This window comes from Pelophylax lessonae (assembly GCF_965119305.1).
Source record: "Pelophylax lessonae genome assembly, chromosome: 5".
NCBI lineage: Eukaryota > Metazoa > Chordata > Amphibia > Anura > Ranidae > Pelophylax > Pelophylax lessonae.
Genome location: NC_138772.1, coordinates 417,372,453 through 417,391,644, shown reverse-complemented (window position 1 = coordinate 417,391,644; position 19,192 = coordinate 417,372,453). Strand labels below are relative to the sequence as shown.

Sequence of the window (19,192 nt, the reverse complement as noted above, 5' to 3'; positions counted from 1 at the left end):
TTGCCTGGGGTGCATCTCAAAGTTGCGTCCTCGTTCGTTTTCGGTGACGAGGGTCTTAGCCTTCTTACAGAAAGGAGTTGAGAAAAGCTTGGCTTTTGGCACGCTTACAGGTCGGATGTTGGCCTTAGCCGCTTACTTCCGACGCCCCTTGGTGACTAATTCCTTGCTCCACACCCTTTTTCAAGGGTTGCATAATCTGGCTCCGCTGAGGAGATGCCCTTGGCCTCTGTGGGCTCTGGATTTGGTTTTGTCATTTCTCTGCCCTTGTTGTCTCAGAAGATTGCCTTCTGGTGGCTGTTGCTTCTGCCCACAGAGCGTCTGTCCTGCCATTCGCCTTATTTGGTGGTTCATAGGGATAAGGTTGTTCTACGACCTAATCATTCTTTTCTTCCTTAGGGGGTGTCTGCTTTCCATCTCTAGGAAGATATTGTTTTGCCTTCGCTTTGTGCTATGCCCAAGCATCCCAAGGAATTTGCCTTGCATTTGCTGGATGTGGTTCGGGCAATCAGGTTTTTCCTGTTCGCCACAGAGTCCTTTCGGACATCTGATTCCTTGTTTATCCTTCCTAAGGGATCTAGTGGGGGTTTGGCTGTGTCTGCTGCAACCATGTCAGAATGGTTCAGGCAGAAAATTGTTCAAGCCTGTTAATTAAGAGGTCAGGTTTTCTCCTTCCCTGTGAGAGTGCGTTCTACTAGAGCGCTGAGTGCCTCTTGGGCTTTTCGCCATCAGGCTTCTGTTGCTCAGATGTGTAAAGTGGCAACTTGGTCGTTTGTACACGTTTTACAAATTCTATAAAATTGACTTCATGGCATCCTGGCATGCATCATTTGGCCACAAGGTTTTGCAGGCTGCTGTAAAGAGGCTTGTTTTTTTCTCTTTAAGGGGTTGAATTTTTTTTCTTTTGTGGGTAAGCTCCTATTGGTATTGGTTGAGCTTTTTGTTGCCCAGTTGGCTACGTTTTTAGCCTTGAAAATACAATAACAGTTTCTGGTTGTGTTCACCCCCATCTCCCCCCCTCATGCCTTCACTGCTTTGGGACGTCCCATTAGTGAAGAAGCATTAAGAGCTGAGTATGTCAAGGGATGTAAGTGTAAATTTAAATTTTTGTAAGAACTTACCGTAAAAGCCTTTTCTTGGAGTCCTTTGACAGACGCAGCTCCCGCCCCTCTTTTTTGGGGTTGGTTATGTCTTTACTGCTTGCTATGAAACTGATTTGAGAACACAGTGTGTCTGGGGTTATGTCGTGAGGGACAGCCCCTGTAGGCGTGTCGAGTGAAAACTTTTCACAGCCTAGTCTTTTACTCCTGTAGATGGCGCATAACCCATTAGTGAAAAAGCATTAAGGACTGCATCTGTCAAAGGTCTCAGAGAAAAGGATTTTACGATAAGTTCTTACAAAAATCCAATCATTTTCAAATACATGTTGTCCTAATTTATGTTTGTTGAAGTTATTAAAAAGGCCACACAACCGAATTGAAATAAACATTGGGAAAATATATGTGATGTGTTCTGGAACTGTCCATGTATTAAAGTAGATGCATATGTAATCATTAAAATGTGTTACAAGTTTTAACATATTAAAGCGTGTGTAAAGCCAAAACTTTTTTCCCTTTATCCTACATCACAATACACAGATAAGTTAATATTAATATCTACATTGGTTATGCTGCCATTTTCAGGTTAATAGACACTGGCCAAAAATGCAGGGATCCCACCCAAACATCACTCCTCCCCTACTCCACTTAGCCTTCAGTTTTGTTGGCTCTATGTGGATCAGGCAGGCCAAACGGAACCATACCCAGACCCAGCATACAATGTTTGTCTGAGGACGCTGGATTCTGTGGGCAGCGAACTTTGGCATAGAGTGTACCTTGTAACCTCGCTGGCAGAGTGCTATACAGGTTCAGGACAATGACCACCTTTAGGGTAACCAAGTCCCAGCCCTGGTGGGTTAAGACTAGGCCTGCTGGCCCTGCAGCTGGACTGCTGATTGCCTCTAATTATAGAACTTTGTGGCACCCTCTCCTGAGTGTTCTCACCATGATATATCGGAGGAAATTCCTCAGGAAGATGCTGTTTTAGGATCTAGAATCCTCTTTGGATGAATCCTCCCAGGAGGGATCTGAGGATCTATGGCTCTCAGAAGTGTTACACTGATGCATGCATTAAATAGCATGTCTTAGGGAAAGTGCAATTCATTTGGAACTAAAACCGAATCCCAAACAGTTTTTTTTATTTTTTAATCTGAGTTTTCATATTGCTGCAGTTTATAGTCTTTACAGCTGCTGTAGATCACTTTTTGCTGTTATGTGTATTCAATGCTAAACTCTAGTAGATCTGTGTAACGTTTTGGTATTACTGAATGCTAATATGTATGATCATTTTTTGGTGACTTTCAGAAAGGAAATCTGTATCTGCCTGGTTGGATGAGATTATTAAGAACGATGGCATCAGTTTCTTGATTAATAGGTTTGAAGGTGCAGGCAATATGAATGCAAGAAATTGTGGAATATTGCACATTGCCACACTTCATGAACTGAAAGAGGTCTTCACCCTAACTGCTGTAATTCAGTGGATGGACATGTTGCTTGCAGCTTTGGACTGCTACAATACATTTATTGGCATGCGTGTTGTAAAGTTGCACACTTTGCTAGGTAAGAAATTACGTTATTTTTCTTGTTTTTCTATATCTGGGTTTGTCTGGTATGTGACAGTTCTCATATTGCCTTTTGTTTAGACAATTATATTGTATATTTGAAAAGTGTAGACAAAGCAATTTAATTTACAGCTGAAATACATATATAATATCTGCTAAAAAAATAATTCTGTTCAGCCAGACTTTCAATACACGCACCCCAGGCAGGCAGTGGTGAGATCATCTCTAAACTCTCCATTCCAATCTGCAAGCTTTTTTGTTTAGCTCAATGCAATGTTCAGGCCTTACATAGTTGGTAAGGTTGAAAATAGACACCTGTCCATCCAGTTCAACCTGTGGTGTGTGAGTGTGCTTGTGTTTGTCAGTATATCACTGTATGTTATGATCATTAAGGTGCCCATCTAACAGATTTTTTAAACTATCGACGCTCCCTTCTGATACCACTGCTTGTGGGAAAGAATTCCACATCCTTACCGCTCTGACAGTGAAGAACCTTCTACACCATGGGTGTCCAAACTTTTGGCTTCTCTGGGCCACATTGAGTGTAGAGGAATTTTCTCGGGCCGCATTTATAAAATATATACTATTAGTTAAGGTATATAATTAATAAAACACCGCCGCACCCTTCCCGTGCTGCCTCGCGTGGCCGTGCCCCCGACTTGACTTTCTTCCTCCCCAGCTAAAAAAAAAAAAAAAGAAATTGTCAGGGGGCAGTGGGCCGCATTGCCTGTGGTTCCGGGCCGCAGGTTGGACATGCCTGCTCTACACAGTTTAAAGTTAAACTGCTTCTCTTCCAATTTTAGTGAATGAACGTGTGTCTTTTTAAATTCTATTTACTAAAAAGTTGTTTACCTATGCTAGGGTCTCCAGTACGGTATTTGTATATTGCTATCATATCCCCTCTCACAGCCCTCAAATTTTCCACCCGCCTCCTCGCATTTTGCGAGTTGAAAATGATTGTAGGCGAGCGAGGAGAGGAAGAGACAGAACACTATCTGGACATGTAGGGGTGGGCAATGTCCATATCTGTGATGAGGGGGGGAGGGGGCGCACTAGGAGCTTCTGCCTTCACCTGCCTGACAGGAGTGATTGTCATTCTCCCTCCTGTTATTGCAGCAGCACAATGCATGATTTCTGGACTCCTCCGTTTCAGCCACTTATCTCTCCTGCAGCCGTTAATCACTTCTCTCCTTCCAAGCTCCCCCGTGTTGGTTTGTTCTCCTAGGCCAGGTCACTTTCACTTTCTCCTCGCACTTGTCATTATTTTCCCTGCACAATGGTAAGTCAGCAGCGACTCTTGTACTCCTCTGTTCACATTAACCCTTCATCTACTTCTATCTTTCAGCTGTCCTCTCCATAAATCTGAACTGTATGTCCTGCAGCTCCTGGTCCCAGCTCTGAGCATTCCAAGCAGCCATTTAGCTGACCCTGTCCTGTCCCAAAATACAGCCTTAGCACTTTCTCTACAGCCCTTCACTCTGCTCTTCATTAACATATATTATTGCAACCCAGACCCCCACCCCCCCATTCAGTCTCTTACCCCTAATAACTGATGAACTGTGGTTTGGCCAGTGTAATTGTATGTGCGTTTTTTACCTGGATTTTAGGTGCATTTATATTGAATTTCTATTACAAAGTGCGTTTTCATGAAAGCGCTTTAAAGTCCTGCATGCTGCATCTTTGATGCAGCTTCGGAAAATGCACTGTGTAATAGAATTCAATAGAAGTGCACCTAAAATCCAGGTAAAACGCACATACAATCACACTGTTGTTGTTAATATTTATTTGTGCAACTTCTGCATTCATGCAAAAACATTTAACAGTGTAATTTTATAAAATAATTTTTTGAGGGCGCATTAAGGGGCGGGGCAGGGTAGGGGTTAGGTGGGGCAAGTAGTGGCGAGTAACCCTTAAGGCCTGGCTAGTAGCTCAGGACTTGAAATTTTGAGCCCTGCCCTCTCAAGCGTCTCCTCTCTAGAGAGAATAAGTTCAATGTTTGAAGTCTTTCCCCATAGCTGAGATCCTCTAGTCCCCTATTTTTTTTAGCTTTTTTTTCCCTTCTCTGGACTCTCTCCAGTTCCAGCACATCCCTCCTGATGACTGGTTCCCAGAACTGAACGGCATTCTCAAGAGTCTGGTAGAGGGCGAGAATTATAATTTTATGTCTGGAGTGATTCCCCTTTTTAATACATGCCAATATTCTGTTGGTTTTGCTTTCAGCAGCTTGGCATCACATGCCATTGCTGAGCCTTTCCTCTACTAGGACTCCCAGGACCTTTTCCATCCTAGATTCCCCTAGAGGTTCTCACCCTATCGAGCAACTTGCGTTCATATTTTTAGCACCCAAATGCATTGCTTTTATAACCTCATTTGCCATGTAGCTGTCCACCCCATTTTTTATTTAGGTCTTCTTGTAAGGTTTCTACATCCTGCGCTGAGTTTATTGCCCTGCCTAACTTTGTATCATTTGCAATTATGGAGATTGAGCTGTTTCTCATCCTCTATATCGTTTATGAATAAATTTAACAGATTTGGTCCCACCACAGATCCTTGTTGGACCCCACTTACCACACTAGACTATTCCGAGTGCTCGCTATTTATCACCACCCTTTGGACCCGCCCCTGTAGCCAGTTTTCAATCCGGTACCCGCTCTATGGTCCATTCCACAGACCTCAGTTTGTAAAGTAATCGTTTGTAGGAAACTGTATCAAATGCCTTCACAAAATCCAGATATACCACATCCACAGGCCTTCCTTTAGCTAGATGTCAGCTCACTTCTTCATAGAACATTAGTAGACTGGTCTGGCAAGAATGATTCTTCATGAATCTGTGCTGATTACCACCAATGATACCATTTTTATTACTAAAATTTTGGATATAGTCCCTTATCACAGCTCCCCCTCCCCCACAATTAGCTTGCATACTATCGATGTTAGGCTGGCTGATCTGTAGTTTCCAGGGATATACCTCGGCCCGTTTTAAAATATTAGTATCACGTTGGCTTTTCTCTGTCGTTCATTGACGGACGCAGTTCTCTGATCCATATCAGTAGGGTTATACTGCCCCCTACAGGAGTAGGACACTAGGCAAAAAAAAGTTCTGGCTACGCCTATGGGCAGTCCCAGTGGGTACACCCTCTTTCTTCCTGCATAGGATGTCCGTTTTAATCTGCCTAGTCAGGAGTAAGGACCTAGTTCCTTGCTGGGATCTTTGGCATAAAAGTATTTCTCTTACGTCCTCCGACAGTCGCCGCCACTTCATATTCATCACTAATGGGGTTATTGACCTTTTCTCCGCAGGAGTAGCTAGGCAACAAAATTTGTTAATATCAAAGCTTTTAGCATATCCCACCCCTAGGGGGTGGTCCCCTCAGTCAATACCTCCCTGCATTCCCAACTCAGTTTCTAATGCCTAGCTTAGGAGTAGGCTGGCTGTTCCTGTGCTGGGGCTCTCAGTCTCAGCCTCTATTCTCTTTTTGATTTTATTTTGAGTCTTTTTCTCTTTCTTTTACTTAGCTGTTAATTTTCAGCATTAGTTAGCTTCTTCGGATGAAGATGATCGTGTGGAGCTGGGTCTCGGACTGGCCACCCTGGATCCCAGGGTTCAGGGCCAGGGGCTTCCCAGCCTGCCATCGAGCGTTCAGCGCAGGTTTCCCTGGCATATTGAACAACCCATCCCTGTTCGCTGCAGGGATTCTATCTGTGAGGTGGCTACCTCACTGGACGCCATTGCGGTTTCGCACCGCAGTTCCACTGCGTCCTGGCTGCGACACTCCCTGTCAGTGCAGCGGTTTGGTCGCTGGAGAAGGCTCCCCACGCCATCCGGACTGGTAAGTGTAAATCTATGTGGGGACCTGTCTATTTGGGTGTCAGTCTGGGACTGTGTGACCCTGCATGTCTGTGCAAATGCTGAGCTCCCTGTCAGATTCCTGTGTGGAATAGCTGCCTGTCTGTGGGCTGCGAGGGGGGGGGGCTCTCCCGCTCTGCTGTGTGAATGCATAAAACAGTCTGGGCTTAGGCATGCTGTGCGGCGATCGCTGCTGCGTCCCGCCATTTTTTTGCGGCAAATTTATGGTGACCGGTCCTGTGTGGTACGGCGCGGCGTTTTGGGCCAAACGCCGCCATTTTGGCAGACGATCGATCAGGCCACATGTCGGCGCCATTTTCTCTTTGCCTAAGGAATCCTCAGCCGAGCGGCCATGTTTGTGTAGCCTTACATAGGCTTTATAGGGCGGTCAGTCATTGCATCACTTCCTTTTGCTCTGGGACAGCGATCGGTGGCAGCAGCCTGTGTGATCTCTCCAGGTTTTTACCTTCATTTTCCTGTATTCCTTGCCCAGTGTTCTTATCCCTGTGGGGGTCGGTGTATTCAGTAGGGTGCGGTGGGCTACGCTCGCCGCGGTCTTAAAGGGGCGGTACTCCTTTTTTTCTACTTTTGCTGGGGCATGGATTCTCAGGATTGCAAGTTTCCTCCCACCTTGGTGGGGGGCCAAGGGGCTGCTGCATCCCCCGAGGGGGCTGATCTGGCTACTATTGTGGCAAACTTGGCTGCTCAGGTGCAGATGCTGGTGGCTGATCGATCCACCAAACGGCCCAGAGTGTCTATTTCCTCCGATTCAGAGGGCGATGGGGCTGCTATGGCTGGAGTGCCCTTCTCAGGGTCTCCCTCATCTCTAGACCTTGTGGGGTCTGAGGGGGAGGCTGAGGTAGAAGGGGTTGATAATTCTCCCCCTGGCTCGTCTGAAGAGCTTGCACTTATGGATGAGTTGGTTGCTTCTATCAAGCAAACGCTGCATTTGCAGGATGAACCATGTCCTCCTGTTTTGATGTCCTCTTATGGGACGCAAAGTAAAAGGAACGCAAAACATCGCAGGTTTTTCCTTGCTCTGCGGAATTTCAACACGCGGTTGATGAGCAATGGCGCAATTTAAAGAAGCCTTTTGCTGTGCCGAGTAGGTTCAAACTGCGTTATCCATTTACATCCACCACTGATGAGCGTTGGTGTGTGCCGCCTCAGGTGGATCACGCGGTGGCGATTTTGAATAAATCCACTGCGATCCCTGCTGAGGATACCCCGGTGTTCCGGGACCCGACGGACAGGAGACTGGAGTCTCTGGCCCGTCATGCTTATACGGTTGCTGGTTCTATGCTGAAGCCTATTTTTGCTTCCATTTTGGCAGCCCAGGCTATTGCGGATTGGACGCAGGTGCTCAGGCGCACCCTGGTGGCTGACTCTGCCCCGCCGACAACTTTGGCTATGGTGGATCAAATTCATCAGGGTGTCATGTATTTGTGTGATGCGGACTTAGATTTGGTCCCTTTGGCTACGCGTCTTTCAAGTGTGGCGGTATTGAACCGTCGCCTGATATGGCTGAAATGTTGGTCTGTTGACCAATCTTCTCGCAAGACTTTAGCTAATTTGCCCTACGCGGGATCTCGCCTTTTTGGCGAATCTTTGGATTCTCTGATAAAGGGAATTTCTGGGGGTAAGAGCACTCTCTTGCCCCAAACTTACAAGAATAAGTTTGTTCGTGGTAAGAAGAATACCTCGTTTAGGCCCTCTCAGGGGTCTTTTCGTGCCTTTCGGTCGCACTATAAGGACAAGCCCTTCAAGGGCCAAGGCTCCCAGAAGAAGCCGTGGATGGGTAAGCAGAAGTCCGGCCAGTCCGGGTCCGCTGCCCATAACAATACGGCCTGAAGGGACGCCCTCACCCAGTTCTGGGGTGGGGGGACGTTTGCTCGGTTTTCTTCAACCCTGGCTGGACCGCATTCGGGACAGGTGGGTTCAGGAAATCGTTCGATCTGGATACAAGATCGAGTTTCTCTCTCGGCCGGCGGGCAGATTTTTCCCCTCAAAACCTTCAGCTGACTCCGGAGCGCTTGCAGGATCTGCACCTGGCGGTGCGCGACCTGCGGGCCCAGGGAGTGGTGGTTCCGGTGCCTCATCGGGACAGATTTCGGGGGTTCTATTCCAATCTGTTCACTGTGCCCAGAAAGGAGGGCAAGGTACGTCTGATTCTGGACTTAAAAGCTCTGAACCACTTTGTGCGGGTTCGCAAGTTCCGCATGGAATCCCTGCGCTCGGTGGTGGCTGCCCTGGTTCCGGGGGAATTCATGGCCTCCATCGATTTGAAGGATGCGTATCTTCACATTCCAATTTCTCTATCGCTCATTGACAGACGTAGTCCTCGGTGATTCAACACCCTCGGGTTATGCTGCCCTCTACAGGAGTAGGACTAGACAGGAACAGAAAACGTTCTGGCCACACCCTAGGGGCAGTCCCAGAGGGTATATCCTCTCACTTCCTGCTCTAGCAAATCAGTTTTTTTCTGTCTAGTTAGGAGTAAGGACCTAGATACCTTGCTGGGATCTTTGGTCCTGGCAGGATTTTTTTCTTAGAAAAGATTTTTTAGACAGCTTTTTTTCTCCAGTGTTCCTGTGAGATCTTCAAGCAAGAAAGCTGAACTGGGCGACGGGCTGGTTGTTGAGATCCAGTGGTCACCCCAGTTCAGCCTACGAGCGCGTGCAGGCCATAGCTCCGCGCTGGGTCGGCCGCGACATAGTCCCACTGGATGGGGACTGACCCTGCGAGTTAAACGTCTCGCTGAAACGCCAAAGACCATGAGTCACGGCGTCCGTATTGGTCGACAGCCCTCCTACTTCGGTGGAGAGGGGTACTGTCAGGAGTTGGCGCCCGCCTGGTTCCGGTATGGTGAGTAGTATGTTCCCCCTTTCCCCCTGACGGGTCTTGTGGTGAACGCGGGCCCCTCTCTGTAATGGTAAGGATGGGTTCCCCTCTATCCTATAACATGTCACAGATCCCCCTAATTGAGTGTGATTTTTGTGTACAAGAAGCCAGGAGGCTTGGTTTGGGAGCTGACAATCTAATTGTAAAAATGTGAAAATGATTGTAGTCAGTGGCAGTACTAGAACTTTACTGTGATAGTATAAGGTATCCTACCTGTCAGAAGCCACAGGGCGATGTCTATACATGTATACTGCATTCCAGATCATTCCTCCAGCTAAGCAGATGCCTCCCGACGGCCACGGACCGCATACGGCCCACCAGGGTCCGGTACCGCCGACCACGCTGACCACCATGAGGGTGAAGGGTTGTGAGGCCGAGATCCTTCTGCAGACATGCCGCTATTCTGTGCAGGCCGCCGCCATTGTCTGGTAGATCGCACGAGGCCGCCATTTTGGTGTAGCCTCGTGTCTCCAGCATGGGGGCGGCCATGTTTGAGGTGACTCAAACACCTCATGGAGCCAGGGGGAGGCGCCGGCAGGCGTGTTAAGGGGCGGAGCCGCCTCCTTTACCCAGGAAATAGGGCCAAAGACTTCCTGTCTGTAACAAGACAAGCACTGAGCAAGCTGATGAAAACTTCTGTGCATCAGGGATGAGCCTTGGGGTCTCTCTCTCTCGGGTCCAAAAAGGCAGGTAACACTGAGGGGCGCTGTTGCGACTGGGGGACACAAAAAAAAAAAAAAAGTTTTGTACTTTGTCATTTTTTGTCGCTGGCAAGTGTCTTGTATAATCATTGACCCTGCCGCATAGGTATCCCCACCTGATCCCCTCAAGATGGCCGCAGGACCCTCCAGTACCCCACTTGTTTTTAATGCATTATCTGCAGTTTTGGAGTCTTCGGTATCCCGGGTGGAGGTGGCCTGTCAGGGACGGGGGTCAAAAAGCGACCCCCGCCTACCCCTATTGTTTATCATATACTTCAGGGGCTGTTGTCTCAGGTAATATCTCCTCAGCAGTGAGGAGCACGTTTCTGCCTCCGCCATAGCACAAGAGTGGTGGATGCACTAGTTGTGTCCGTCCGGGAAACCTTTAGTCTTGAGGTTACACCGGCAGAGGTAGCTGAGACTGAGATTCCTTTTTGGTACTTGTTAGCCTACCAAAGGGGCGAAGGATTTTCCTTTACCCAAATGGGGTCGTTTTGAAACGAACCCCTGTTATTTCCAAACGCATGGCTAGGTGCTATCCGTTTGAGGAATTCCTCTTTATAGGATAGACGGTACCACCTGCTGTCTTGCCACAGACTGTTAGGATAAAAGGACCTCGTAACAACGAGGACCTTCCTTTTCTGCTCATAAAGAGTTGTTCGTTCCGCGAGGGCGGGCGATAAGGCAAAACCCTCCAAAGCCCCTTTAGAGGGGTTTCAAAGGGCGCTGGTCGGCTAAACAAAAAGTCCGGCTCAGCCAAGCCTGAAGATACAGCCTGATGCGCCCCTACCCATCTCTGGGGTGGGGGGGATGTCTTCACCGGTTTCTGGAGGACACAGGATCGATTTTCGATCACTTCCACCGGTGCGATTCTTCCCTTCTAACATTGAACGGTTTCAGGGGTTCTATTCAAACCTATTCACAATGCCCAGGAAAGAGGGCAAGGTGCGTCCAAATCTGGACTTGGGAAGAAATAGAGTCCATCCGTACAGTGGTGGCCTCCCTGCATCAGGGGGATTTCCTGACGTCCATAGACATTTAGGAGGCCTATCTTTATATCCCCATCATCGCAGGACATCAGCGTTTTTTCGCTTTCCCAAAGATCATCCCTGGTTCCCACCAGGAGACTGAACTATCTGGGCATAAGGTTGGATACATCCTGGGCAAGAGAGTTTCTCCTTGTGGAGAAACTCCAGAAGGTTCAGTCAACGATTCGGATGTTGCTGTCCGTCAATTGGCTGGGACTGATGGTGGCCTTCTTAGAGGCAGTTCCGTATACCCAGTCTCATACCCGAATTCTCCTGAAGGAGATTTTTTTCTAATAGAATCAGAATTCCGATTCCCTGGACAATCGGATCCGGTTGAGCGAGCGGACCAGGAAGTCTCCGATGCTTAACCAGGGGAAGTCATTTCTTCCGATAGTATCCAGATTACCAATAAGGGTATCGGAACTGAGAGCGATCAGATTTTGTCTGATTTACTGGATCGAGCAGCTCTAGAGCAGCCCGATTCGGATCCAAACGCATATGGCCTCTTCATCCAGAGGTTTTTAACTAGCTGTCCCTTCATTGGGACATCCCGCATGTGGATCTGTTGGCACCTTGGCTTAACAGGAAGGTGCGGAGGTTTGTAGCTCGCGCCGCGATCCTCTAGCGGACGCAGCAGAAACGCTGATCGCCCCGTGGGGGCAGTATCAGCTACGGCATGCCTTCCATCCTCTCAAGTTGCTGCGGGAACTTCTTCGCAGGATAGAGGTGGAGGGAATTACAGTTATTCTGGAAATTCCAAACTGAATTCGTCGAGCCTGGTACGCCGACTCGGTGAGGCTAGTCGCGGACGCTCCTTGGAGACTTCCTCTCAGGGAGGATTTGCAGTCTCAGGGACCGATCTTCCATCTTGCTTTACAGTCGCTGGCTTAATGGCCTGGCCATTGAGACCCAGGTACTGAAGGACAAGGGAGTGTCAGCTTCAGTTATTCCTACCTCCAGTTAAAGCAAGGAAAGCGACTTCCAGCACATGGAAGTCTTATATTGCATGGTGTGAATCTATTGGATTTCCCCCACATACCTATTCGGTGACCCGAATTTTGGTCTGTCTGCAACAAGGGGTTGAGCAGAAACTATCCTTGAGCACGATCAAGGGTCAGGTTTTCGGCGTTAGCAATCTTCTTTCAAGAAACCTTTGGCTAATCATTCCTTGGTGCGGAATTTCATCCAGGGGGTGCGACATCTGGCTCCGCCAGTGCGCGCACCCTTACCGCCTGGGATCTTAATTTAGTGTGGTCGGTTCTTCAGAAACTTCTCTTTGAAGATATTAGGGAGATTACCTTGCTTACATTATCCCAGAAGGTGGCCTTCTTGGTGGCCATTACTTCTGCACGCAGGGTGTCAGAACTGGCCGCATTATCTTGTCGTTCCCCATATCTGGTGGTTCATAGGGATAAGGTGGTTCTTCTTCCGAATCCATCCTTCCTTCCTAAAGTGGTTTTCAGAGTTTATCATCTGAATAAAAGTATTGTGTTACCTTCCCCGTGTCCTAAGACTAGCCATCCTTGGGAGTTTGCATTACACTCCTTGGATGGGGTTCAGAAGGATACACTTGACTACTACGAACTTGTTTTCGTAAGATGGACTCACTTTTTGTGATCACGGATAGCCCTTGAAGGGGGTTGCCTGTGTCTGCCGCGACCATATCTACATGGATCAGTCAGACGGTGGTACAAGCTTATTCTATTAAGGGTCAGAATCCTCCGTTCCCTGTTAGGGCGCACTTCACTCGAGCGTTCAGTACTTCCTGGGCCTATCGCCATCAGGCGTCAGTGGTCCAGGTATGTAAGACGGCCACCTGGTCGTCGGTACATACCTTTACAAAATTTTATAAGATTGATGTGATGGCATCGGCGGATGCCTCATTTGGCCGCAAGGTTTTGCAGGCCGCAATTTGAGGAGACCGGTGGTCTACCTCGGTGGTTTTTTTCTGTTGAAAAATTTCTGTTGAGTCTCATCATTGAGGATGAGCATTGTAAACTTCTAGTTGGCACCGGTTGGGCCTTCTAGATTGGATTTGATTTCCATTTTCCCACCCCTCATTTGTGGTACTGCTTTGGGACGTCCCGAGGGTGTTGAATCACCGAGGACTACGTCTGTCAATGAGCGATAGAGAAAAATGGATTTTTGTAAAATCTTACCGTAAAATCCTTTTCTCTTAGCTCATTGACAGACGTAGTACCCGCCCCTCTGTTTTTGAGTTGGGTTGGGTTAAATTCTCTAAACACTGCTTTGTGACATAACTGATTTGCTAGAGCAGGAAGTGAGAGGATATACCCTCTGGGACTGCCCCTAGGGTGTGGCCAGAACGTTTTCTGTTCCTGTCTAGTCCTACTCCTGTAGAGGGCAGCATAACCCGAGGGTGTTGAATCACCGAGGACTACGTCTGTCAATGAGCTAAGAGAAAAGGATTTTACGGTAAGATTTTACAAAAATCCATTTTTTCGTGGGTCACCAGAGGTACCTTCGATTCGCCATTGCGGAGGATCATTTCCAATTCGTGGCGTTGCCCTTTGGTCTCGCTTTGGCTCCGCGGGTTTTCACCAAGGTGCTTGCGCCGGTCCTGGCTTTGAGAGCCCAGGGCATCTCTGTCTTGGGGTATCTGGACGATATCTTGATTCGGTCTGCGACCAGTCAGGGCCTGGTGAACGACCTGTCCATCACGATGCAGACTCTGCAGGAGTTCGGTTGGACGATAAATTTACCAAAGTCAACGTTGTGTCCGTCAGTTCGTCTTCCCTACCTGGGGATGATACTGGACTCTGTTCAAGCGAGGGTCTTCCTGCCGGAAGACAAGTTCCGGACACTTCAGAACGAAGTCAGGTCCCTCAGGGACAATCAGTGCTCGTCCCTCCGGACGTGTATGAGGTGTCTGGGATTGATGGTCTCGGCTTTCGAGGCGATTCCCTTCGCTCAGTTTCACACACGGGATCTTCAGGCGGAGGTCCTGGCCAAGTGGGACGGGCGTCCGCAATCTCTGGATCTGCGGATTTCGTTGAGCCGCCTCACCCGAAGGGGTCTTTTGTGTCGGCTCCAGTCCCCGGCGGTGTCGGGGGGCAAGTCCTTTCGTCCTTTGTCGTGGACGGTGATCACCATGGATGCCAGCCTGTCGGGCTGGGGTGGTGTCCTGGGCGTTCTGTCCGCCCAGGGGACTTGGTCGGAGGAGGAATCCTCCCTGCTGATCAACATTCTGGAATTGCGAGCGATAAATCTCTGTCTTCTGCGTTGGACGGACAGGCTTCAGGGTCGTCCGGTTCGGGTACGGATGGACATTGCCACAGCGGTGGCCTACATCGACCACCAAGGGGGCACCAGGAGTGCCCGAGCGGCTCGGGAAGTAGCCGATATTCTGTCTTGGGCCGAGACACACGTCCCGGCGATATCTGCAGTTCACATCTTTGTACACCCGTTTTCGGCCATTTTGTGGTGGATTCTCTGAGAATCTAGGTGGAAGTGCCTGGATGCATTTTCCGAGGTGTGGAGCCCCTCCCTTCACCCTAGGCAGTTCCCATTGCTCACTCTCTTATGGGAGGGCTTGCTGTTTACACGCGCTAGTCCTGAGACTGCATTTCGGATTAGTGGGTTCTGGGGGCCTCTCTCTCTCTGTTGGGGGTCTGCGTGTGTGCCTGACCTTCAGGGGGGGGGGCGCTGTAGCATGGTGGGATAATTTTTTTGCAAATTTTGCTGGCGGGTTCTTCTTCAGTATGAACCCTGCAGACCACGTGTCCCCACCTGACACCCTCACGGAGGCTGCAGGGCTTTTCCGGAACTCCACTGTCCATCAATGCATTTTCAGCAGTTCAGGAAGCATTTGGGCCTGGGTGGAGGTGGCCTTAAGAGGGCGAGGTACGCTGAAACATTTCTCCACCTACCCCTGCCTCATCTGATGTCTTGGGATTCTGAGTCTGACTCAGCCGCCGCAGACAGGGGCCTCCCTGCTGGGTCTGTTACCTCACGCCTGGTCTCCTCGGATACTGAGGATGACATTTCTACCCCTCCTGCCGTGCATGATACAGGCGCTGGTGGATGCACTGGTTGTTTCAGTTCGGTTTTGGACACCCTGCTATTTGGAGGACGCAGCAACTGCTGCGCCTGGGGCATCTGGCACACATGCATCAGGAGCAGCTTCATTTGCTAGCATGCTCCTAAAGCATGTGACTGTCTGAGACGTTCCCCTGGGGGATTTAAGTGGCTGCTAGACGTTCCCCTTTTGAGGAGTCTCTGGTAAGGTGGACTGTACCGCCTAAGGTGGACCTACGGTCTCTAGGCTGAATAGGACTTAAGTTTTTCCGGTGGGGGTATCCTCGTCCTTTAAGGACATGGGGGATAGGATGGTGCGGGTGGTGACCCGTGATCTGTACTCCCTGGCGGGGTCTGCACTGGGTTCAGTGTTTGATTGCCCTTGCCACAAAGACACTGCGGGCAGAATTCCAACGCCGTGACTTGGTGAGGAGCGAGTCCCTCCTGCCCTGGGGGAGCTGTTGGACAACTGGCGCGGGGGCTACAATTTGTTGCGATGCCGTGCTGGGCACGGCTCTCTTATTGGGTAACCTGTCGATTTCGGCGGTGGTTATCCGGCGTATCCTTGGCCAGGGTGTTGGTCTGCGGAATGAGCTTCTAATAAGGCCTTAATGGATCTCCCTTTTCCCGGGGATCGCCTGTTTGGCGCTGCCCTGGAGGACTTTGTATAAGGTTCTCACGGGGGGAAGAGTGCTTTTCTTCCACAGGCTAACAAGGGTAAGGGCCTTCATCGTGGACGGGGTCCCTCCTTTTCCCTCCGTTTCTTTGTCCCTCGGGGACAGTCGATGTGGCGCAGTACTTCAAGACCTCCTCTGATGGTTCCAAACTACCCTGGTCTGGCGAACCAGAGATTGTTTTTTTTCCAGACCTGCGGACAAGGCCTACTCGGCTTGAAGGTGCGTCCTCACCCATATCGGGGGTGGGGGGGGAGGGTCAGACGTCCTTGCCGGTTCTCGGACCTGCGGCTGGCCCAGATCCCAGGCAGCTGGGTTCGGGAGGTAGTGCGGTCCAGTTGCTAGATCGAGTTTTGATCTGTTTTTTCCTGTAAGGTTTTTCCCTTCCAATGTATGGCTGTCTCCGGATCGCTTGCAGGCACTCTATGGGGCAGCTCAGGCTCTAGTTTGGCAAGGCTGGTCCTACTGGCCCTTGATGGTTCCGTGCCGATCAAAAATTCTAGCTGGTATCGGTTCGCACGATGGTGGCTTCCCTACATCAGGGGGATTTCTGGCCTCTATAGACATCAAAGATGCCTACCTTCACATCCTGTTATGTGCAGAACACCAACGGGTTCTCTGTTTTTACTGTGGGGAAGGATCTCTATCAGTTTTTGGCGTTACCACTTGGTCTCACTTCTGTTCCTTGGGCCTTCACCAAGATGTTGGCTCCGGTCCTGGCGCTTTTGCGGCAGCGGGGTGTATCAGTCCTGATTTCCTGGCTAATCTGCTTCTCCGTGGGGGGGTCCCCTAAGGTGCTGACGGCAAATTTGGAAGTTGCCATGAGAACTCTGGAGGAATTTGGGTGGATTCTGAACCTTCAGAAGTCATCCCTGGTCCCTTCCATGAGACCGGACTATCTGGGCCTGACTTTGGACTCCTCCTCAGTCAGGGTGTTTCTTCTTCCGGGGAAACAACTCTTGGAACTTCGGACTGTGGTTCAACGGTTACTGTCCAGCACATGGTCGTCCCTTCAGACCTGCATGCGAGTTCTGGGACTGATGGTGTCTTCTTTTGAGACGGTCCCTTTCACTCAATCCCTCTCGAGGATTCCCCAGAAGGCGATCCTTCTCAAATAGGATTAGAATCCTAACTCTCTGGTCATTCGGATCCAGCTGAGCCAGGTTACCAGGGAGTTTTGATCTCCCCTTTTTACTGGACAATTGTCACCGTGAACGCAAGCCTGTCCGGGTGGGGAGGAGTCCTTGGCAGGTCCTCTGCTTAGGGAGTATGGTCTCTGGAGGATCCAGGTTACCGATCAATGTCCTGGAGCTGAGAGCGATCTGGCTTTGCCTAGTTCACTAGGCTGAACACCTGCAGCTGTCCAGTGCGCATTCCATCGGACTATGCCATGTTTGTGGCTTGTGCCTTCACCAAGGGGGCACCAAGAGTGTCCTTGCGATCTTCTAAGTGACAGACATTCTTCGTTGGGTGGAGCGCCTTGTTCCAGCTCTCTCCGCTGTTCCCTTTCCAGGTGTGGAAAATTGGCAGGTGGATTGCCTCAGTGGCCAGGCCGCGGATGCAGGGGAATGATCCCTTCATCCGGAGGTTTTCCAAAGGTTGTGCCTTCACTGGGGCACTCCAGACGTGGATCTGTTGGCGTCGCATCTACAGGATAGTGCAGAGGTTTGTGGCCCGCTCCCGGGACCCTCTGGTAGATGCACTGGTGGCACCATGGGTTCTGCTGTGGGCAAGAACATATGCTAAGTTCAACATGAATGATGCAGAGAAGTTTAGCATGGTCACCTGCGCAAGGATGACACCGGCATAGTCCTATGAGTGTGATCACGGATGGGCCCAGGTCAGTATCGGCTGCTGTCTGCCTTCCCTCCTCTCAAGTTGCTGCCAAGACTTCTTCGCAGGATCGAGGCGGAAGGGATTCCGGTCATTTTCATGGCTCCGGACTGGTCTCGCCGAGCTTGGTACGCCGACCTGGTCAGGCTAGTCGCAGGCACTCCTTTGATGCTTCCTCTCAGGGAGGATTTGTTGTCCCCAGGGCCCATCTTCCATCCTGCTTTACGGTTGCTGACTTGTCGGCTTGGCTGTTGAGCGCCAGGTGCTGAGGGTTAAGGGATTGTCTGCTTCAGTGATTCCCACCCTGCTTAAAGCATGTGAAGCGACTTCTAGGATGATTTTTCATCATGTGAGAGAGTCGTATATTGTGTGATGTGAGTCTCTTTGAGCTCCCCCTCACTCTTGCTCGGTGGCCCAGGTTTTTGGCTACCTTTCAACGGGGAGTTGATCAAAACTTGGCCTTGAGTTTTCTCAGGGATCAGGTTTTGGCTTTGGCAATTTTCTTCCAAAGGTCGTTGGCCGTCCGTTCCCTGGTGCGTAACTTCTTCCCGGGGGTGCGACACTTGGTATTTCTGGTGCTACCTCTGTCACCACCTGGGGACCTTGTTTTGGTGCAGTATTGCAAGTATTCCGGGGTTTCCCCCACCTACCCTGTTACATTAGGTAACCATCTTGGTTGCTGTCACTCTGCGCGCAGGGTGTCGGCTATGGCGACACTGTTCTGTCATTCTCCCTATATGTTGGTTCATGGAGACAAGTGGTTCTTCGTCCGGATCCATCCATCCCTCCGAAGGTGGTTCTAGTGTTCACTTGAACGAGGACATTGTATTACCATCTTGTGTCCTAAGCCCGAACATCCTATGGAATGTGCATTGCATGCTCTGGATATAGTTCGGGCACTCAAGGTGTACTTGGTGACTACTGAGTCTTTTCTTGAGTCAGGTTCGCTTTCTGTACTCACAGATGGCCTGAGGAATGGGCTGCCTGCATCTGCTGCGACTGTTTCCTGATGGATCGGACAGATGGTGGTGCAGGCTTATTCAATTACGGGTCAGGTCCTACCTTTCCCTATTTCATTCTACTCGGGCGCCTAGTGCTTCCTGGACTTTTTGCCATACAGGCATCTGTGCTTCAGGTTGCAAGACGGCTACCTGGTCGTCTGTTCACACCTTTACTAAATTGTATAAGGTGGATGTACTGGCATCTGCAGATGCCTTTTTTGGCTGCAAAGTTTGCTGTCTGCTGTCTGGAGGGCTTTTGGCCTTCCTTGAGGGTGTTTACTGTTTGTTTCAGGTGGGCCTCATCTTTTGTTCTGATGAGTCCTGTGTTGTCTGTTTTGCTATGTTTAGCCTTGGGGACTTATTCTTTTCTGCTTTTCCCACCCCTCATTTTATGACACTGCTTTGGGACGTCCCTAATGATATGGATCAGAGAACTGCGTCTGTCAATGAACGATGGAGAAAACTGGATTTTTGACTTACCATAAAATGCTTTGATCTTAAGTTCATTGACTG

The 19,192-nt window shown here is 49.6% G+C and overlaps 1 protein-coding gene across 1 annotated transcript in view; it reads left to right on the top strand.

The window, feature by feature from the left end:
• PRKDC (protein kinase, DNA-activated, catalytic subunit) overlaps positions 1-19,192 on the top strand; it is a 1,165,045-nt gene that overhangs the window by 343,816 nt on the left and 802,037 nt on the right. The window contains exon 31 of the mRNA XM_082258689.1: positions 2,400-2,654. Within this exon, the coding sequence (XP_082114815.1) occupies positions 2,400-2,654 (255 nt within the window). The remainder of the gene's footprint in view (positions 1-2,399; positions 2,655-19,192) is intronic.